We start from the raw sequence: 18924 nt of genomic DNA, 5'->3' as shown, positions 1-18924 counted from the left end.
TGCCTGGATGAGGACAAATCTTTAATGAACTTCAGGGTTTTGTTCCTTTTAAAGTCAGGCAAGGAGGGTTTACAGTTCATCTGGCAAGGAAGACATAAAGAGCTATGCAAATAATAATTATTCTTAATTAGCTATATTTGCCTAGTTGCCAAGTAATCTTTCCATGTGTTTGACATCTCAGGGGGAAGAAGAAGTGGGGTGGTTTTGCAGGTCCATTTACCTGACCCGATTCCACTCCCTTACAGGGGGAGTAAGGCCCAGACTCAAACTTGCTTACAAGAGCTCTCCAGGGTTAGATTTTACCAGGCAAGGTTATTTCTCAAACAGCTGTTCTGTCATGGGGGTTTTAACGGTTCTGTTGGTCCATGTCTCCGTGCCCCCTCTCTGAGCATTCCTGGGTTGACCTGGCAGCACTGGGAATCAGGTGTAAGGAAGGTTCATTCCCTGGAAAGCCACGTTTAACAGCCCTGGAGAGTCAAACCCTGCTGCCAGCACCTCCTTGTGCTCCTTTATGTGCACAGAAGCCTTTCCTGATGGAGGGGAGCAGCATCTTAGTACTCATTTTGTGTCCAAATCTTTTCCAGAGGGGCACCCTGGAATTAACACATTCTTGGAAAATGCTCAGCTCCTTTTTTTTTTTTTTTTTTTGGACCTGGAGCTGTAAGTAATGCATGGTAATGCCGCTCTCCCCTATAAAAGGAGCTCAAAACCTAGGTGAGGTTTAATCCACACCTCCATTGGAGGGACCAGATCTCCACATAACTCTCTCGTCCTAACCATCAGGCTGTGTTGCAAAAGGCTGGTGGGTTTTCATTGGCAGCAAGAGCTGGCTACAGAAGCAGTGCTGCAGAGGGTCAGTCCTGCAGTGCTTGCCTACCTTTCTGGATCTGCACTTTCACTTTTCCTGTCCTGTCGTGTGTTGTCTGTCCATGTCCCTCCCCCATTATTGGACAATGATGTCCAGGTGGCTGATTCTGCTGTAATTTAATGGCAGCTCACTCATCTGCTGTTGTGCTGGAAACAATAAGAGGCCAGCTGCCAAGGGAAGTCGGGCTGAATGACTTGCAGCCATAATTGAATTTCACGCAGTACTTGTATGCTCCTTCCCCCTCTTTTTGCTAACTCATCTTGCTGCTTCTTTTTAATTGACAAATTCTGAAGGAAAATTCGGGTGTACAACAAGTTGAGGGTTGCAGTGAACTGAGAAGTTACTACTGGTTTTTGTATAAACTACTGACAACAGGGGGATGTGCTACTGGCAGTAGGGTCACAGCAGAAGTCTGCAACGGTTCATTTTTCTGCTTGTGATGGTGGTGGGTAGTGGCCAGTGCTCTGACACTTTGACTAGCATAAACAACCTTTCTATTTCAAAAATTCAGGTTGCTTTATCTCAGGAATAGTGCTCCAAACATAAAATCTCATCTACAGAAGAGATTTATACACTTGAAAAAAATTAGATATTCCTTCTGAAGATGAACTTTGAATATAACAATACTTGCTCCTTTTTTCCCAGTGTAGTATATTTCAGGGCTTATTAGACCTTAAATGAATTATCTTTACTTGAGCAAAAAATATTTACCTCTTGGAATAATACATTTAGAAACGCAGTGCAATCACATTCAGTATCTGCTGAAGCTGATGAAGTGTCTGCTTCTTCAGAGAAGCCAGTCACTGTGACTGCCACCTGGAATAATAACAAGAAGAGAGAAGCAAAGAAAGAATAGAAATTATTCACAGAATGTTGGGAAATCTGAATGTTTGCAGAACCGTTCAGAATCATCTCACTGATGATCTCTGCTCTGCACACCACGTCAGCTCTTGCAGGGCCAGGCATGTAGTAGGAATCTTACAGTTTAACCCTGAAACTCAGAATCCCAATGTTGTGGGTTTTGTGTTCCCCCCCCCCCCCCCCAAAAAAAAAAAATATTTAAAGGCATAATTTTTGTGTACTTTATTACCTAAAATTTGGAAATGAGTTCATAATGTTTAAGCTCCTAGAAAATTGGCCTTGAGAGGATAGTGCTGTGGAAAAGCATTTGTTGATTTTTGGGTTTGGCAGAAACTCTGTGTGAGGGCTTGGGCTTCTGATGCCTGTCATTCCTTATAGAAATGTCTAACAAAAATATGGCTTCCTCCCAAAATAGCCTAGAGTTTGATCTATAATACACAAGGCAATTTTGTAGATAACGGTGACTTTTTTCATCTCTCAGAAACCTCTAGTGGACTAGAAGAGTTAATGTATATTAGTGGTTTCCTGGGTCCTGATGATTCACAGTTAGACTGACAAGGATTTTAACATTAATAATCCTTAGTATTATTTCAGTGAACATCTATTAAATTTAGTTATTATGTATTAAAAAGCAGACTAAAACCACTGACATTTTAAGGAAGCCCAAATTAATGGTTTGAAAGGTTTCACGAATTTATCAGATGAGTGGAAATCTAAGCAGAAAAAAAAAATCCACTTATGAAAAATGACAGCTTTGATTTCTGAAAATCTATAGGTACCATATTTAAGGATCTAATTTAGGTTGTGGTTCGTGAAAGCATTTATGGATTACTGACATTTTCAATCTCTGTACTTCACAATGAAATTAATTAGGAAGCGATAATTTTGAGAGTGTGTTACATGAAGCTGTTGTAAGGCAAGGTACTTGTAGAGCACCTTCATTCACTGATGCCTGGGTATTATATGAAAAATGTAATTTGGAAACGGTGTAAGTGAGATTATTCATCCCTTTTATTAAATAAAGGATTAGCACTTCATTTGCTGTAAAAGGCAAGCATTTCTCCTGTGCAATAAATCAAGATATTTTTTTTTTTCCCCAGCCATATGGGGGGGGAGTATAATGTGCACACACAGGTACATACAGTTAATAAGAGGAAAGTACTCTGTTCACTGCAAAAGTTAATAATGTTACAGCCTAAGTGGGTCCCACTATTATAACCATTTGAACCTAAACAAACTTTAAAACTCTGCTTGCAGAATAGTTTTGTTCTGGTGGAGAACTGCAATGGAGAGGCTCAAATTTGTGTGTGGTTCTTTCGTAACAGAAATTGGCAGCTGTGAGAAAATTAATTTGTGGCAATATAATGGATAAAGAATAATGTCTTCATTCCTCTGACTGGAGTATGAAAATCTAAGTGCTTTACATTCAAGTGTCAGTTTTTACCTGACTGCAAAGCCAGGCAATGTGAATAGGGTCTGTTTCCCATTTAAATCCATGTGTGTCTTTGCCAGTACCACGAGTGAAGATCCCCCAGGTAAAGCAGTGGTGGGGCACCAAGTGCAATCTGCGGTGTGTTTCTTTATTGTACCTTGCCAAAGGAAGCTGACATTGTTCTTGCTCTGAAAAGGAAGGGAAATGAGTTCTAGAAAAGTTGTCATGTTGAGTGGGGGAAAAAAAAAACAGTGATAGTAAAGTGGGATTAGGTGGCAAAAGTGGGAAAGTAGAAATAGTATGTATTGGCAAAGTAGCCTTAGAAAACTTAGTTCTTCTATTCTCTGTGCTTGCTCCTGAGCCAAGACCCAAGAGGACTTCCCCTGTTGCATGTTAAAGCTTTTCACATTAAAAACTCGTTTTATGAGAGCTTCACTGGGGCTAATGGGGTAGGAGCTGAGTTTCTGACTTGGGGGCAGCTTGATGTGGTGGATGGGGACAGAGGCTGGTCGCTGTGTCTTCTGGAGCAAGGACAGTTGCAATGAAAGGACTGAGACCAAAGACCACTGTATTGCTGTTGGTTTTCCTTTGCTTACAGGCCAATGTCATCTGACCTTCTGCTGGCTACAGCTTGCTGCAGTGGATGTAACTGTTCCCATTATTATTAGGGCGTTCAGGGTCCAGCAACCACCCACCTGCACTACAGTGCGACCCCAGGCTTTCCTAGAAGGAGCAGGTGGATGACAGAAATGGTGGCATGTGCTTTGGTTTGCATCTGTGCTGCATGGACTAAGTGCTAGGCTTGGCTATGTGGTCTCTTTTGTCATTTTAATTATGTGTCAGGAGAAGAAAATGAAACAGAGAGGGGTACTTGTGCAGTGTTTTGAATTTTAGGTTGCCAAAAGATCTTGTGTCATATAAATGCTGAGCTAGCTCTCTAACTGTTCTTCTGGCAAACTGTATGTGGGGGTTTGAGTGTTTTAAGAGCATTTCCGTATTTTTTCTATTTTAATGGGGCTTTGAGCAACCTGGTCAAGTGGAAAGTGGCCCTGCACATAGCAGGGAGGTTCGAACCAGATGATCTTTAAGGTCCCTTCCAACCCAAACCATCCTATGATTATACGATTCTCACCCCCTGGGTTTAAATATATTTATTTTACATCTGCTGCTGCAGAGTTCAGCTTTCCTTCAACTGTATTTCCCTATCAGCATCTGTCTGTGTAGCACCTGCACTTCTAGATGGGAGAGCGCTATGGGTTTGAAAAGTGTACAGGTGTGGTCCTCTTCAGCATTGCTAGCTGAGTGCTAGGATGAGGAACCAGAGGGACGAGTGAGAAGCTGATGACCCTCCTTCAGTATCTGTGCCCCACTCTCATCATCTGTCAGCTGCTGCATTTCCTCAAGGACCTTAACCACTTTCTTAAGTTTTAGATGTTGAGAAGAGAAACTGCTCAGGACCTCATGTGCCCTGTTACTATTAGCATGACTGGGAATACATCCTGCCCAACAGCTGATTTTCCTACACCCTAGAGGACAGAGTTTCTTTAGCACTGACTCTGCGGGGTCCTGTCGTCAGTGATCTGCCACGCTGGACATGCTGGGAATCTGATGCCTCCCTCGCCTGTATATTGCCTAGTTGGCTAGACTGCTGCTTTTTGTTTTGATAACTAAAAGGAAGTCTGTTATCGATACGTGCTTTGGTGCCCTGAATTTTGAACACATCTCTTGTTTACTGTAACCTTCTTTTAGTAGAGGAACACAGAGGCTCCAGCACCCAACCATGTCTTCAAAAAAGAAGAGCGCCTTCATCTCCAAGCAAGCTCTACATGGGTACACTTTGGGGTGCCTTGCTAGGTTTGCAGCTTCCCTAATATGTTCCTGTTCAACCTAAAACCCACACATTGGGGGGGGGGGGGGGGGGGGGGGGGGGTGTTGGGGAGAAATGTGTAAACTGGGAGAGCTCTCTGTATGCTACAGGGAAGCCCTCAAGTCAGAGGTTGAGAGAGTTGTGGGTGCTTTGCTTTTCGCAAAGAAGCTTGCAGTCTAGGGATCAGAGAAAGAAAGAAAGAAAAGGCTGTAGATCTGAGACCATCCTTGTCTGAGAAGCCCTGCCACAAGGCATCTTCAAGACTTCGTTGTATCATTAGAGGGAGCTGAATGCTGGAGTCCAGAACAACAGGGCTCAGGGCCAAACAGTGTCAGCTCAGCGAGATGGTCACCATCTTGCACCATGAGTCATCTGTCAGGACAGGGTGCAAGGCCAGTGCTGTGCCTTCTGGCGATGTTTCTCCCTAGTTGGTTCCCTAGTGCTATGACTGCTTTTCAGCTTCATCTCCCCATGCATCTGGTCAGGCTGGTTGGTGGAGGCGAGATGCAGTAGTTAGCCAAGACTGGCAAGAATTACCCTCAGCGTGGCTGAGATGCTGCCTCTTGAGCTACTAAGATTAGCCTCAAAAGCCTGTTTCTTAGTCTTATTTTGTAATTAACTGTGTTTAATGCTGATTCTCTGTATATTAAATCAGTTTGACCTGTGAAGGACAGGAACAGAGATGTCACTTATTCTGCTATTAAATACGTCCTGAAGAAAACCAGCTGGCAAAGTACAAGGCACAACCTTTTACTTACTTCTGTAGTTGCCTTTTGAAATCCCCCCATATTCCATTTTTTTCCAGGAGTTTTGTGCTCCTGCTGTGGGTTTGAAGCATTGCCAGGGAGAGAGCTCTCTACAGGACTCTGCCACTGCATCCTTGTGTCTTAAATCGTTGAGTGCACCTCAACGCAGTGGTAAGAAAATGAGCAGTTAATGTTGCTCAAGTGTTAATTGTGCCAGAAATTAAGAATGTATTTTCAGAGCCCCAACCCAGCAGTACTAAGAGCATTCAATTAATGTGTTTGTGTGATTTCCCTGAATGGGTGGCAGGAATCTGCCTGATCACTTGGCTCTAGGCGTAGCACGCACAGGCTGTAGCAGCCCATGATTGCACATTAAGCTTGGTTTTTCTTCCATCCGAAGAAATCAGAGAAAATCAGGGTATGTGGAAAGTCTTGTCTGTAAGTCCCCTCAGACTTGGCAGGTGGTCCTTTGGGCCTCTGGTGCTGTTGAAGCCAGTGGCACTGCCCTGCAAACGGAGTAGGAAATCGAGGTGAAATACCCTTGCTCTACTACAATGCGTTAATAGCTGGAGCAGAAGATCTCACTGGAAGAGAAATAACTGTGTATGCTTACTTTTTCTGTACCTCCCTGTAGGGAAGGTAAGGTGCCTCCTGTGCTATAAGCAGTATTTAAATTCTGTGGATAGGCACAGGCATTGCAGAGACGTTAAATTGTCTGTAATTGGGCAAAATGTTAAAAATTCTTCCAATACCTTATGAAGACAGTTTTGCAGTGTTATGTTGTGTAATTGAAGAGATAATCAGACCCTAGGACAAGAGGAAACAGCCTCAAGTCACACCCGGGAGGATTAGATTGGATATGAGGAAAAATTTCTTCACTGAAAGGGTGGTCAAGCATTGGAATGGGCAGCCCAGGGAGGTGGTGGAATCACCATCCTTGGAAGTGTTTAAAAAATGCATAGATGCAGTGCTTAAGGACATGGTTTAGTGGTGGACTTGGCAGTCCTGAGTTAACAGTTGGGATTGATGATCTTCAAGGTCTTTTCCAACCTAAGTGATTCTATGATTCTAATTAGACCCTTCCTTTTAATATTGCTCAATGAGTTAAGTCCTCCAAGCTTCCCATGCAACCTGTTCGAATAGCATGATGTCCCAATATAAATTGAGGAATTATTGAAATTCAGAAGTGTTAAGTCTTAAATCGGCAGGAGGAAAATATGTAATGGTGATATATTGAGTGGAGAGCATTATGCAGGAGGTCACCAAAACACATACAGTGTCTGAAATTATAGGAGAGCTAGGTTTGGCACTGACCACTAATAACACATATGAGGTATTCAGGACAAGGGTAATCAATGCTACAGGTCACTCTGCTCAGCTGGTCATGAATATATTATCTCCTGCAGAAGCTTCACTCTTCCTTCTTTACAATATCACACTGTTGTTCAAAAGCATTACAAAAGCTTTTGCTCATTTGGAAATGTAAATTACTACCTTCTGTGCCGCCAGAGGTACAGCATACCATCAAGACAGAAGAATCAGTGTGAAGCCATACATTTGGGGCTATGTAGTGTTGCTTTCTTGCTTTTACCAGGGACATTTAATGTTTTTCTAACCACCTTACTTAACTGTGGCCAGCCACAGCCTCAGACAGGGGGAGCAACTGCTGTGTAAGTTTCTCCAATTGCTGGGTCTGGTGCCTTTTAATCTTGCTGGCTCTTTCCCTTTAAAAACCAGGTGCTTGCACGGAAATGCATCATCCGTACTCCCTAGAGCCCTGATAGCCACATAGTGAAAGCTTGTGCCTTTAACCTTAACCTATTATGAGGTAGAAAGGAGCCTGAATTAAAGCCCAGGTAGAAAAGGCTGTTTTGAAATTTGGAAACATTTATTTTGGGAGCTGCAGTTGGCTCCAGATGTATGCCTCCCCACACAGCACAGCGCAGATCCACATGTCTAGCCAATGCATTTGCACTCTTACCCTGAAATTGTTCTTCCATTGAGCCTGCAGTTTCCCATCCAAATGAATGAGACTTCTCAATGCAAAGGGGTTTGCAGTCCCAGCACCAGAGGACAGTCGTTTGGCAAGTGTCTCGGCCTGAAAGAGGCTGGAGCAAACTCTAGGCAAGCAAAACCAAAGCATGCATGCATGCCTTTGCATTCCTGTCTCGCTTCTCTGAACAGAGATCTTTCAGCTGTCAAAACCATACTGTTATGCTGGCACATTCTCACTTCTCCCTCAGTGATATTTTATGGGGCCTGTCTTCTCCCACACCTTTGGGGAGAAGGCCCCACAGAACCAGCAGCCCCCAGGGCTGGGTGTGCAGAAGCTGCTGGGGGCCCCACCGTGCTGGAAGAAGAAGGGGTCTGTGCCACGACCACAGGTGGCTTTTGGATTAGGGCCCCCAACGCCTCTTGGAGGAGGTTCTTGGCTGTAGAAACTGGTGCTGAGCATTTAGCAATTAAAAAGCGCACTGCATTTATTTATTCTGACTGCAAGGAGTTTTGTCTGAAGGGACGCAGCTTCTTCAGCAGCATTATTATGCATGGTGAATAATGCGCATAAAAATATCCAGCCAGTTCTGGGGCTGGGCTTTTTAAATAGTGCTTATATGTTTTTAACTCGTTAACACTGTAAGTCTTCAAGTTCTTGTAAATCATGTAAGTATTACAGTATTTTCAATGTTTTATTCCAAGTCATACTAAAGCTTGTTTCTCAGAGTCATAGGACCAGACTCTATGAATGTCCACCAAAGTATTTGACTCTTAAATTCTCTGTTTGTGTCACAAGGGAGTATATTTATGTCATACGGGAATAGTCTCCTGCTTAAAATAGGGATCTCTGTTCTACAGGATCTGAGCAAAATACATAAAGATGTAGATTCTATAAAATTTCTCCCTGGAGTTTTTATTTTATACATAAATCTGTATCAGTCGTATTTCAGTGTATGGGTATTTCATTTTGCTCTATGAAATTAGTCTAAGGCTGCTGCTATTGAGGTATCTCAAGTAGTTTATGAAGCTTGGTATGTCCCAAGTGTTGAGTTTGGGTTTTTTCTTCTTAAAGATTTTTGTAAAGTTAAAATTTATTTGTATTTTGTTCAGCTTGTCTGCATATTATCCAGTGTGTATCAGAGGAAAGGCTTTTAATATATATATAAAATGTTCACATACTGAAGTAAATTAATAAAGCTTCCTTTTCATGTGAAAGAGGTAAAGAAAAGTACTTGGCCAATACAGTACCATTAATCTATTCTCTTTTCTCCTTTCTCTCTTTACCTCTCTCTCTACAATAGAAGTGGAACAAAAAGGTAATTAAATACCTTTCCAATTATATATATATATATATTACTTATGTATAGGCTAAGTTATTTAACAGTTTAACGTTTTAGTTGAAATACTTTGTCATTAATTCTCACTACTTTTTTGTTAAAGTTTATTTAGTATCTCTGCTGCTCAACTTCACCAGATAACTCATTTTTGCTGAAAATTTTTTACCAGTGCCACTTTTTTCATTAAATTTCTATTCAAAGGTTTAGATAACTGATGCTTCTCCTGGCCCAAAGATTTTAGAAAGTGTGCATATGTATGTATGTATGTGCATAAGTATATCTAATTACAGCATAAAAATCTCTTGGAAATGGCGCCCCTTTATTCAGCAACTCTGGGTGGATACTTGGAGTCCAATAGAGCAATGTACTTTTACACCAGTTACTAAATCTGATTTTCATCCTGTCTCACTCTCCAGAGGCTATTACCAATTGCTGCATTTCCGAAAATAATTGGTTATGCTCTAAGCAGGGAGCATGAATGCAGGATCCAATCTGCCAGCCCTGAGCTACCAGGAGCGTGGTGGGACACCTCTTCACACCTCCCTGCTGCCCATCCCATTGTCATGGTTATTGTGCTACTCATGCTCACAGAGATCAGCATTACAAATAACCAACAAATATTCTCCCTGCAAAGCGGGTGCAGTGCCTCCAGGTCAGGAGGGTGCTACCAGGGATGATGAGGGCTGAGTGAGCCAGTTTTGCTCCACAGCATCCCACCTTTTGTCTCTCCATCCAGCTGGATGGCCTCTTGGCGTTGGCATTCTCGTGATGCCAAGGTCAGCCAGGCACCACTCGAGCCTCCTCCCAGGCAGTGAGCATGCCCTGGCCCCTCTCAGCCCCCCTGAAGTCTGAGCAGCAAAGCACCCCCAGTTAGTCAAACTGCTCTTCTGTGCTCCTCTCATGTAACAATAGAAGGTATATGTTTTTAAGTTTAAATTACTACTATATTTAACAGGACATTTTTTAACTGATTAAAATCTAGACCTTGGGTTCCTCTCCAGTAAACTTTATTCTTTTCCTTCCTTCTTTCCTTTCTTCCTTCCTTCCTTGTCTTTTCCTTTCAGCATCCATACGTCATTCATTTTTAATTGTGTGGACTGCATGTTTCCTGTGTCCTGTAGCAGCTTTGAAAGCCTCATTTCTAGTTACACTACAGACCTGTAGATGGGTGTTTCCCCCTCTGCTCCCTCTGCTTTAAACGCTTTTCCTAGTTGCTTAGGGATTCGCCTCTGCTTTGCTGTTGGTACCCTGTAAATATTTAATATTGCTTGGGCTGTAAGGATGGGAATTTCTTTCTCTTATTTCCATTTCTAGGCCACTCTTCTGTGGGCTGTTAAATAAATATGTGGATCAATTCCCCAGGAGTTTACCCCTTCACCTAGTAGGTACAGATTCACTGCAGAATATAATCTGGAAATACAAACCCAGAAATCCTTTGGGGGCACATATTCATTTCAGAGTTTACAAAGGCGAATGGTCCAAGTAAGTACATCTGTAAAAACAGATTTGAAAAGCAGTAAGAAAATGAGCCACAGTTAATAGAGAAAGCTGGGGAGGGGGAGGCGTGGAGTGATATCAGTTTGGTGGAGCAAATCTCTTTGTAGAGACATGGCCAGCAGGAAGGCTAGTCTCCAGCTACAAGGCATTGCTCTTGGATTTCCTCTGATCTCAGGTGTCCTCTGCTCCAGAACTAAAAGCTGTTGAGGTGTTTGGTCCATCCACCCCAGCCTGTCATTAACTTTTTTTTTTTGTTTTAAAATCTTTTTTCCCCTCTGACAGTTTTTCTTTGCCCTGGACTGCTGAAAGGAGTATACCAGAGCGAACACTTGTTTGAATCTGACCACCAATCTGGTGCCTGGTGCAAGGACCCTCTGCAGGCGTCTGACAAGATCTACTACATGCCCTGGACACCATACCGGACAGACACGCTGACGGAGTACTCCTCCAAGGATGACTTCATTGCTGGGAGGCCAACTACAACCTACAAACTCCCGCACCGGGTGGACGGCACAGGGTTCGTGGTGTATGATGGGGCTTTGTTCTTCAACAAGGAGCGAACCAGGAACATAGTCAAGTTTGACTTGCGGACAAGGATAAAAAGCGGGGAGGCTATTATAGCTAATGCAAATTACCACGACACCTCTCCCTACCGCTGGGGAGGCAAGTCTGATATAGACCTGGCTGTGGATGAGAACGGGCTATGGGTAATCTATGCAACAGAACAAAATAATGGCAAAATAGTCATTAGTCAGTTAAACCCTTACACGTTAAGGATTGAAGGGACGTGGGATACTGCATATGACAAGAGGTCAGCTTCTAATGCCTTCATGATCTGTGGGATTTTATATGTGGTGAAGTCTGTGTATGAAGATGATGACAATGAAGCCACAGGGAATAAAATAGACTACATCTATAACACTGACCAAAGCAAGGATAGCATGGTGGATGTGCCCTTTCCAAACTCCTACCAGTACATTGCTGCTGTGGATTATAATCCCCGGGACAACCTCCTTTATGTATGGAACAACTATCATGTTGTGAAATATTCTTTGGATTTTGGCCCACTGGACAGCAGAGCAGGTAAGAGTTTTAATACTGAGCCAAAATCTGAATCGGGCTGTCTGTTTTTCTTGCAAATAGGGTATAAAATTGAAGTACAGTCCTGTCTTACTTATTTGCCTGCTGTCTGTAAATTAAGCCCTACCCCAAGACTGTGTTGGATATTAAGACATTAATACGTGCAGAATATTTTTTTTTATAATCTTAGTTTGAAATGAAATGAAGAAAGGAGTGTGCTATCCATAACTAACCTGAAACAGTCCTCAAATGTCCATGCCTTTGTTTGCATCATAGGGTAGCAGTCTTTTCTCCTTAGTTGAATTTTCCTCCATACATCAGATTATCTTCCCTTCTTCAGGAATTTTGGCAAAACAAAGCATGGAAGCTGCTGTCACTGCAAACAGCTGGGTGGAAACTGCCAGCCAGCTTAAATGGTTTTGTTGGATTAAACTGGAGCAGTTTGGGCTGTTTAAGGAAGCCACCACCAATTGCATGCATGTGCATGCACCCACAAGTGTGGGTCTAGAGTCGGGGGGAGAGGGGGGTCAACAACAAAATCCTCCAAATTGTTGATGTCTTAAAGCTGCTTTTTTTTAAAAAAAAAAAAAAAGCATTTCATGACAGCTATACTTTCTGTAAGAGAGGAGCATCTGGCTCCCAGAGGATTCCCAGCTTTTCCACCTTTTTTTTCTGTTAGAAATTATGCCGGTAATTACTTAGTTGGATTATATTCCCTTAACGTTACCAACTTCATTGTTTTGCAAGTATTATGTTCACAGTTGCCACTTCATTAGTAAAATGACTTAGCCTAGATTGTGGCCAAACTCATGTAACGGTTCAAGAATTTCTAAACAGCATTTGCTCAGTCATTTTCAAATGTTTACTGCTATACATGATGTAGTCATAGTTATCAGGTTGTTCCTGTGGTGGACTGTGTACTTCAGAAAGGCTGAAAAACTAAGAGGAAAGGTAGAATTAATATAATTTGGACAGTAAACAATTTGATTCATAACATGGCTATTCCCAAAACATACTTCTTTGTTAGTAAGAAACTCGGAAGTGGATGAGTGGATTCAGGGCTTCAGATTGCAAAAGAGAAGTCAAGAGGTTTCTGTTTGCTGAGCTTTTATTTTTCTTTTCCTGTGTGCAGCCTGTTATCCATATAAAAAATGAATCAAGAAATGCTGACAGAAACTCTGGATATGAAAATCTTGGGGGGGTGGAATAAAAATAGTAAAATGGCAATGAATTTCTCATTTTTATACAAAAATGTAAGGAAGGGGAGAAGGAAATCTTGAGAGGTAGATGAACAAAACCAAGTGACTATTAAGAGAGGAGCAGGAATGTTTTCAATTATGTTGACCTCTGCAAGATCTCAGATGAGCAAAAAATGAAGTAATACTTCTCATTCTCCCGGCTTAATGATGAGCATGTACTTTCTGAGTGGCGGAGTGAAACAGCAATTTGTGAGCTATTGGTTATCCCCAAGGAGTGAAAATCAATTGCATCCCTTCTATTTCACAGAGTTCCTTTCCTTTTCAGTGAATCATTTCCAGGTATTACAGCAGACTCTCTGCTGCCATTTTTTCATGCAGTGACCATTGTCAGTAACACTGTCTTTAATTTAAAAAAGGCCATAATCAGTGAAAAAGTTTCCTACATAAAAGGAAGTGGTTTTCCCCTTTTCCCCAGTCTAAACTGGTGAGATGGGAGAGCAGGTGAAAACCTTGCATAGGACTGAAATTCTGTGACATGCAAGGATTTGATTTGTCCTTGTGTTACTCTAGATTGAAGCCCCTTTAATTTCACTCATGTTTGGATGACAATTTAAAATTCCCCAGTGCCTCAGATGGAAAACTGAAAAAAACCTTTGGCTTCGGGTGGTAAAAATGAGAGGGTGAAACTGATGTCAGGGAATGTGGTGAACCTCTTCTGATGTTCTTCTCGTGCACTTTTTGATAGCTTTGTAATCGTAGAATCTTGGAGTCCTTTAGGTTGGAAAATACCTTGAAGATGATCCAGTCCAACTGTTAACGCAGGACTGCCAAGTCAATCACTAAATCATGTCCTTAAGCACTGCATCTACACATTTTTTAAACGCTTCTAGGGACGGGGTTTCCACCACCTCCCTGGGCAGCCCGTTCCAATGCTTCACCACCCTTTCAGTGAAGTTTTTCCTAATATCCAACCTAAACCTCCCCTGGCATGACTTGGGACTGTTTCCTCCTGTCTTGTTGCTTGTTACCTGGAAGAAGAGACCAACCCCCACCTGCCTACAGCCTCCTTTCAGGCAGTTGCAGAGAGCAATAAGGTCCCCCTGAGTATCCTCTCCAGGCTAAACAACCCAGTTCCCTCAGCTGCTCCTCATCAGCCTTGTGCTCCAGACCCCTCACCAGCCTCGTTGCCCTTCTCTGGACACGCTGCAGCACCTCAGTGTCCCTCTTGCAGTGAGGGGCCCGAAACTGAACACAGGATTTGAGGTGCAGCCTCACCAGTGCCGGGTACAGGGGAATGATCACTTCCCAAGTCCTGCTGGCCACACTGTTTCAGAAACAAGCCAGGATGCTGTTGGCCACCTTGGCCACCTGGGCACACTGCTGGCTCATGTTCAGCCGGCTGTCAGCCAGCACCCCCAGGTCCTTTTCCCCCGGGCAGCTTTCCAGCCGCTCTGCCCCAAGCCTGTAGTGCTGTGTGGGGTTGGTGTGACCCAAGTGCAGGACCCGACGCTTCTCCTTGTTGAACCTCATATGTTTGGCCTCGGTACATCAATCCAACCTGTCCAGATCCCTCTGCAGAACCTTCCTGCCCTCAGCAGCAGATCAGCACTCCCCCACAACTTGGTATCATCTGCAAACTTACTGAGGGTGCACATAAAATCATAGAATGTGGCCACAAAGCTGAATTTTACGTGTGTTTCTCTTCTCTGAAAATTTCTGAGATTTCCTTTTTGACAGAAATGCATAAGGAACCCATTATTACCACACTGTTTTGCGGGTTTAGAGGACTTTTGCGAGGACTGCTCTGACAGCAAGTAAAATTCTCATTGACATAGCTCAAATGGGCCAAAGCATTTCAATGCAAAGAAAAATAGCTTTGCAAACGGAGTTTACTGCTCTATTACCTGTACAGCCTGGCTAGTATAAATGTTATTTTTTGAGTAAATCAAACAGAGCACTGATTTTGAATTGAATGGGTGAGCTTGACACCAGGTTTTGGTTTTTTTTTCAGAGAGGAGCTGGGAGACCGTGTCTCTTCCAAGTTCAGTGCAACATATTTTTTGGTTAGCACCAAATTTCATGCTGCATTGCTTTATATAATACTAAATATATGGCTGGCTTAAACCCAGCTCCTCCATCAAAGAGCAGATCAGGAGCTGATGCAACAGAAGACCCAGGATGTTTTTATTTGGTTATTTAGTTATTTATTTTTTACAAGATTGGATTGTGGATATGTATTTCTCCTCTTCCAAAATTCTAGTATTTCTCTTGTTTAAAGCAAGGCAATGTTCAATGCAGCCATTTTCCCTAGGGCTGCAGTTTGAGTAGCAAAATATGTAAACAATATCTGCTTAATTAGAAAATAAAAGAAAGATTATAAAATTGATGGGTTGAACAAATTGGTTGTTAAAAAACAATTAAGGGTGAAGTTTTAGGAGAAGAGCTCTTAAAATCACAAATCGATCTTAACAAGGAAAGTGATACATTTAGCTACTTAAGTAGCCAGTAACATATTTGAAACCTATTTGAAATCTCTGGTATCATACATTTCAAGGATATCTGAAATAAAAGATAGGTGCTGGGAGCTTCAGTTCACATAGAATAAAACATTTTCTGTCGTTTTCCAAACCATTCAGGGAAAATGGGAGGCAGCAGGAGTTGCTTAGCTTACAGGAAAGGCAGGGATCACATCCTCTGGCTCTTCACAGTGATTAAACATCTTCTATGAGTTTTAATTAGAGGTATGTTTGTGCATGTAGGTTTGGAACATATTTGAGATCTTCGCTGTCACAGAGCTTCTCTCACCCGCTGTTAAAAAAAATAAGCTTTTATTCCTTGGTAAATGACTGTCAAAACCTGGAGTCTCTGTGCTCAGCTTCTGTAGCAGCTGAAGGTACCAAGGAAGACAAAATACTCTGAAGTCTTATGTGAGGCACAAAGCTGAATTTAACTCATCTAAAAGCAATTCTGTGCTCTTGATTGAATTAAAACCAATTGTTCATTTTTCTCAGAAATGGGAAAAGCTGCATTTTAAGGATTTGTCGCACTCTTTTTATTTCCCTTTTGACTGGGATTGTTTTCGTTTATCCCCAAAGCAGTTTTGAAAGTAAACACTCCTCAGTGCCTGCACATCCCAGGAAACCTGTCATTGATGTCTACATTCAAGAAGTGAACTTGACTATGCCAAAATTCTTTGAAGCAATTTTCTTTGAGCTGTATGGCCATAAAATGAGGTTTCTGGAGGATGCTTCTCTGTAAATGCTTCTGAGCCTTTGGCCTATTTCTTTGTAGCTGCTCTTGAGTTTGCTAATTTGAAATGATAGTGAGAGTAGCTCTGCAACTCTAACAGTATTTTCCATGACATTCTTCAAGAAGTTGAACCTAGAGAATTGTTCAGGTTATTTTTTTATGTGCCCCACTAGACATGTGCAGACAGAGAAATGAAAGGCTGTATCAACTGAATGAACAATTTTCTGCAACCTGATCTGTCTTAATATTCACCAGAGTTACCTGTTTTAATCATCACCCACTTGTGATACAGTCTGTGTAAACAAATTCAAGAAAATATCAACAAATCCTCCTCTCCAAAAAGGTAAAGTGCTCCCATCATACTTCCCAGTGCCGTGCTGCATACAAACACACATCTCCTGGCTTTGCATCTCTGCACCTCCCCAGGTGGTCATGGCTCCTGCCTGGGCACCACATAGGGATTCCTGGGCAGCAAAAAGATCAGAAGAAGAAAGTTTTGTCTTTAAATGTCTGAGGTGCCCCACGCCAGTGACAGCAGCTCTCACGTGGGGGCTCAGGATGAGCACAGCTGTACATTTAGACCAGGGGTACAGACTGGAGCCTGTCCTGTAGTTCAGCAGTGGAGAAGTCCAGGGAAGGACTTGAACCGGGATAAGGATCCCTTCTGTGTTTGTCTGGGACTTGGAAGTCCTGGCAGCCATTTCCAGTCACATGGGAAATACAGACCTCCCGTTTTAAATTATGTCAAGGAAACCCAGGCATTACAACACAGGGTATTTAAAAGATGTATGAAGTTAATAAATACATATGCCCAATACATAAGGAGGACAGTGATATGATGTAAGACTTCTAATACAGCCTCATTGTGCTTAAGTGGCTTCCATAGATTGCATATTAACACTGTGGACTGCCAGTCCAGTAATCGAATGTGATACGAACCTTCCGTCCATATCTGTGATATTTAAAAAAACTCAGAGGGTGCATGTCAAACTTCTCCACATGTTGTTAAATATTGTGGGACGCTCTCTTCACATGTGATTGCAACCATTTTATTCAGTAAGAGTGGTTAGGTTGTGGTTTTGTTGTTTTGTGGGGTTTTTTTTTTCCTAAAGCAGTTTTACAATGCAGATAAGGTGAAACCTCTGTCCTTATAATATGCTAATTAAGTGCATTTGTGTCTTGGGTAAAAGATATGGCAGTATGGTGATGAATAAGAACTTTAAACACATGTGACACCTCGTTAAAATGTAATTTTCACATCATAAATCTGAGGCCTTTCCTTTGACAGCTGAGTAATGTGGATAGTGGGCAGAGGATCTTGAATGTTTCAAAGCTGTCACGTGCTAATAGGTAGCTGGAAGCGGCATCCTGCTCTGCCTGCCTTTAACGCCCTACATCCTTGCCTGGGAAACGCATCAAAAGGGCTGTCGAATCTTAAATCCCACTTGTGCACAGGATATGAATTGCCATCGCTTCGAGATCCCATTGATATAAGCCACACTTAGCATCTCTGAAGTTGAATTTGGGCTGCATTTTAAAAGGCTAGCCGAGCTATTTTGATAAGCAGCTTCTCCTGGTGGACAAGGGCCACTTTTAGGGAGCTGCTGAGTGTTTAATTGTGGCTTCTCTTGTGTTTTTTATTTTCCAGTTCCTTTCCTCCCATCTAGGAGCATCCCTAGCTCTCTCATTCCTGTTCCTCTTCATTGCTTACAGTGACAGCTGCTGGTTGCACAGTGTTGCTAGAGTTTTTCAGAGAGATCAGCACTCGCGTTCAGCAGCCTCTGCTAAACACGCATGATGACTGGAGCCCTAGCTTTTATCCTCTAATATTTGCCCATATATGTGTCCCATTTCTTCTATAAATTTCAGCCCCTTTTTGCTGTTTATGATAGGAGGACATGCCTAAGTCCGGAGGTGAAGAAAGCAGCACACCTTTTATAACAATGCTGGCACCTCAGCCTACATTTGCTGGCCAGCTGGTACCTTAAGCTCAGAAGGACAGGAAGGTATTTCACTTAACTGGGGTGTGCTAGGATCCAGAATTGCATTTGTTCCCCATTTTGAAGCCTCATTTGTCTCTTTATTTTTATCCTGTTTCAAATTTTCCTTCTTTTTAAGCAGTGTTTGATTAAAAAAAGAAAAGACAGAAAAGTATACCACTGGACACTTTTCTGGAATTAGGGATTTCTGGTTTTTGTTAGGAAAGCTCTTTCCTCTACCATCTCACAAACAATCCTTAAAAAGTGCAAGATTATTCAGCCTCAAAGTACTCCCTTTGTGGAGCATTTCATAAATATTAATACTGTTTGGTTAGCACAGTGGGAGTATCTGCATTACCTCTCCAGTACAAATAAATACGTGGTTGCTTGTTCCTCCTGAATAAACGTGTACTTCTCAGTAGGACCATGCACAGGAGATAGCCTTACCAAAGGGAGGTGGAGGAGCCCTCCTTTGCCTTGGGTCACTGCTCCCAACTCTGAGGCACTTATTTGAGCCAGCCTGAGAAAATGATACAGCAGACCTACCCCACCCAGAAGCTAAATGGAATACTGCGGTATCCTCCTTGAGGTCATTGTTACCATAGCAAACCAGACAGGAATCTGCCGTAAGACCTGCATGCCATGGAGTCACAGCTAATAACTGTGGGCTGGGGTCCTCCCTTGGGTGCTGGGCCGGTGGGCAGCCAGGACGGTTGAACTGGGGGAAGGTCAGCAAGAGGTAAAATGATTAAGCTAAACTTCACTTTCAAGCTTCAAAACAAAAGAAGGCCGGAGACTTCGGCGCTTTATAATC

At 42.5% G+C, this 18924-nt stretch overlaps 1 protein-coding gene across 8 annotated transcripts in view; it reads left to right on the top strand.

Moving 5' to 3' along the window:
* The window catches only part of ADGRL3 (adhesion G protein-coupled receptor L3), a 342564-nt gene that overhangs the window by 143961 nt on the left and 179679 nt on the right, over positions 1–18924 (top strand). For all 8 annotated transcript variants that reach the window (XM_056347177.1, XM_056347131.1, XM_056347148.1 and 5 more), the window contains exon 4: positions 10886–11686. In XM_056347177.1, the coding sequence (XP_056203152.1) occupies positions 10886–11686 (801 nt within the window). The remainder of the gene's footprint in view (positions 1–10885; positions 11687–18924) is intronic.

This window comes from Falco biarmicus, chromosome 1 (assembly GCF_023638135.1).
Source record: "Falco biarmicus isolate bFalBia1 chromosome 1, bFalBia1.pri, whole genome shotgun sequence".
NCBI classification, from domain to species: Eukaryota; Metazoa; Chordata; class Aves; order Falconiformes; family Falconidae; genus Falco; species Falco biarmicus.
Note: the sequence above shows the minus strand (reverse complement) of the source record. Positions and strands in the feature narration are given on the sequence as shown.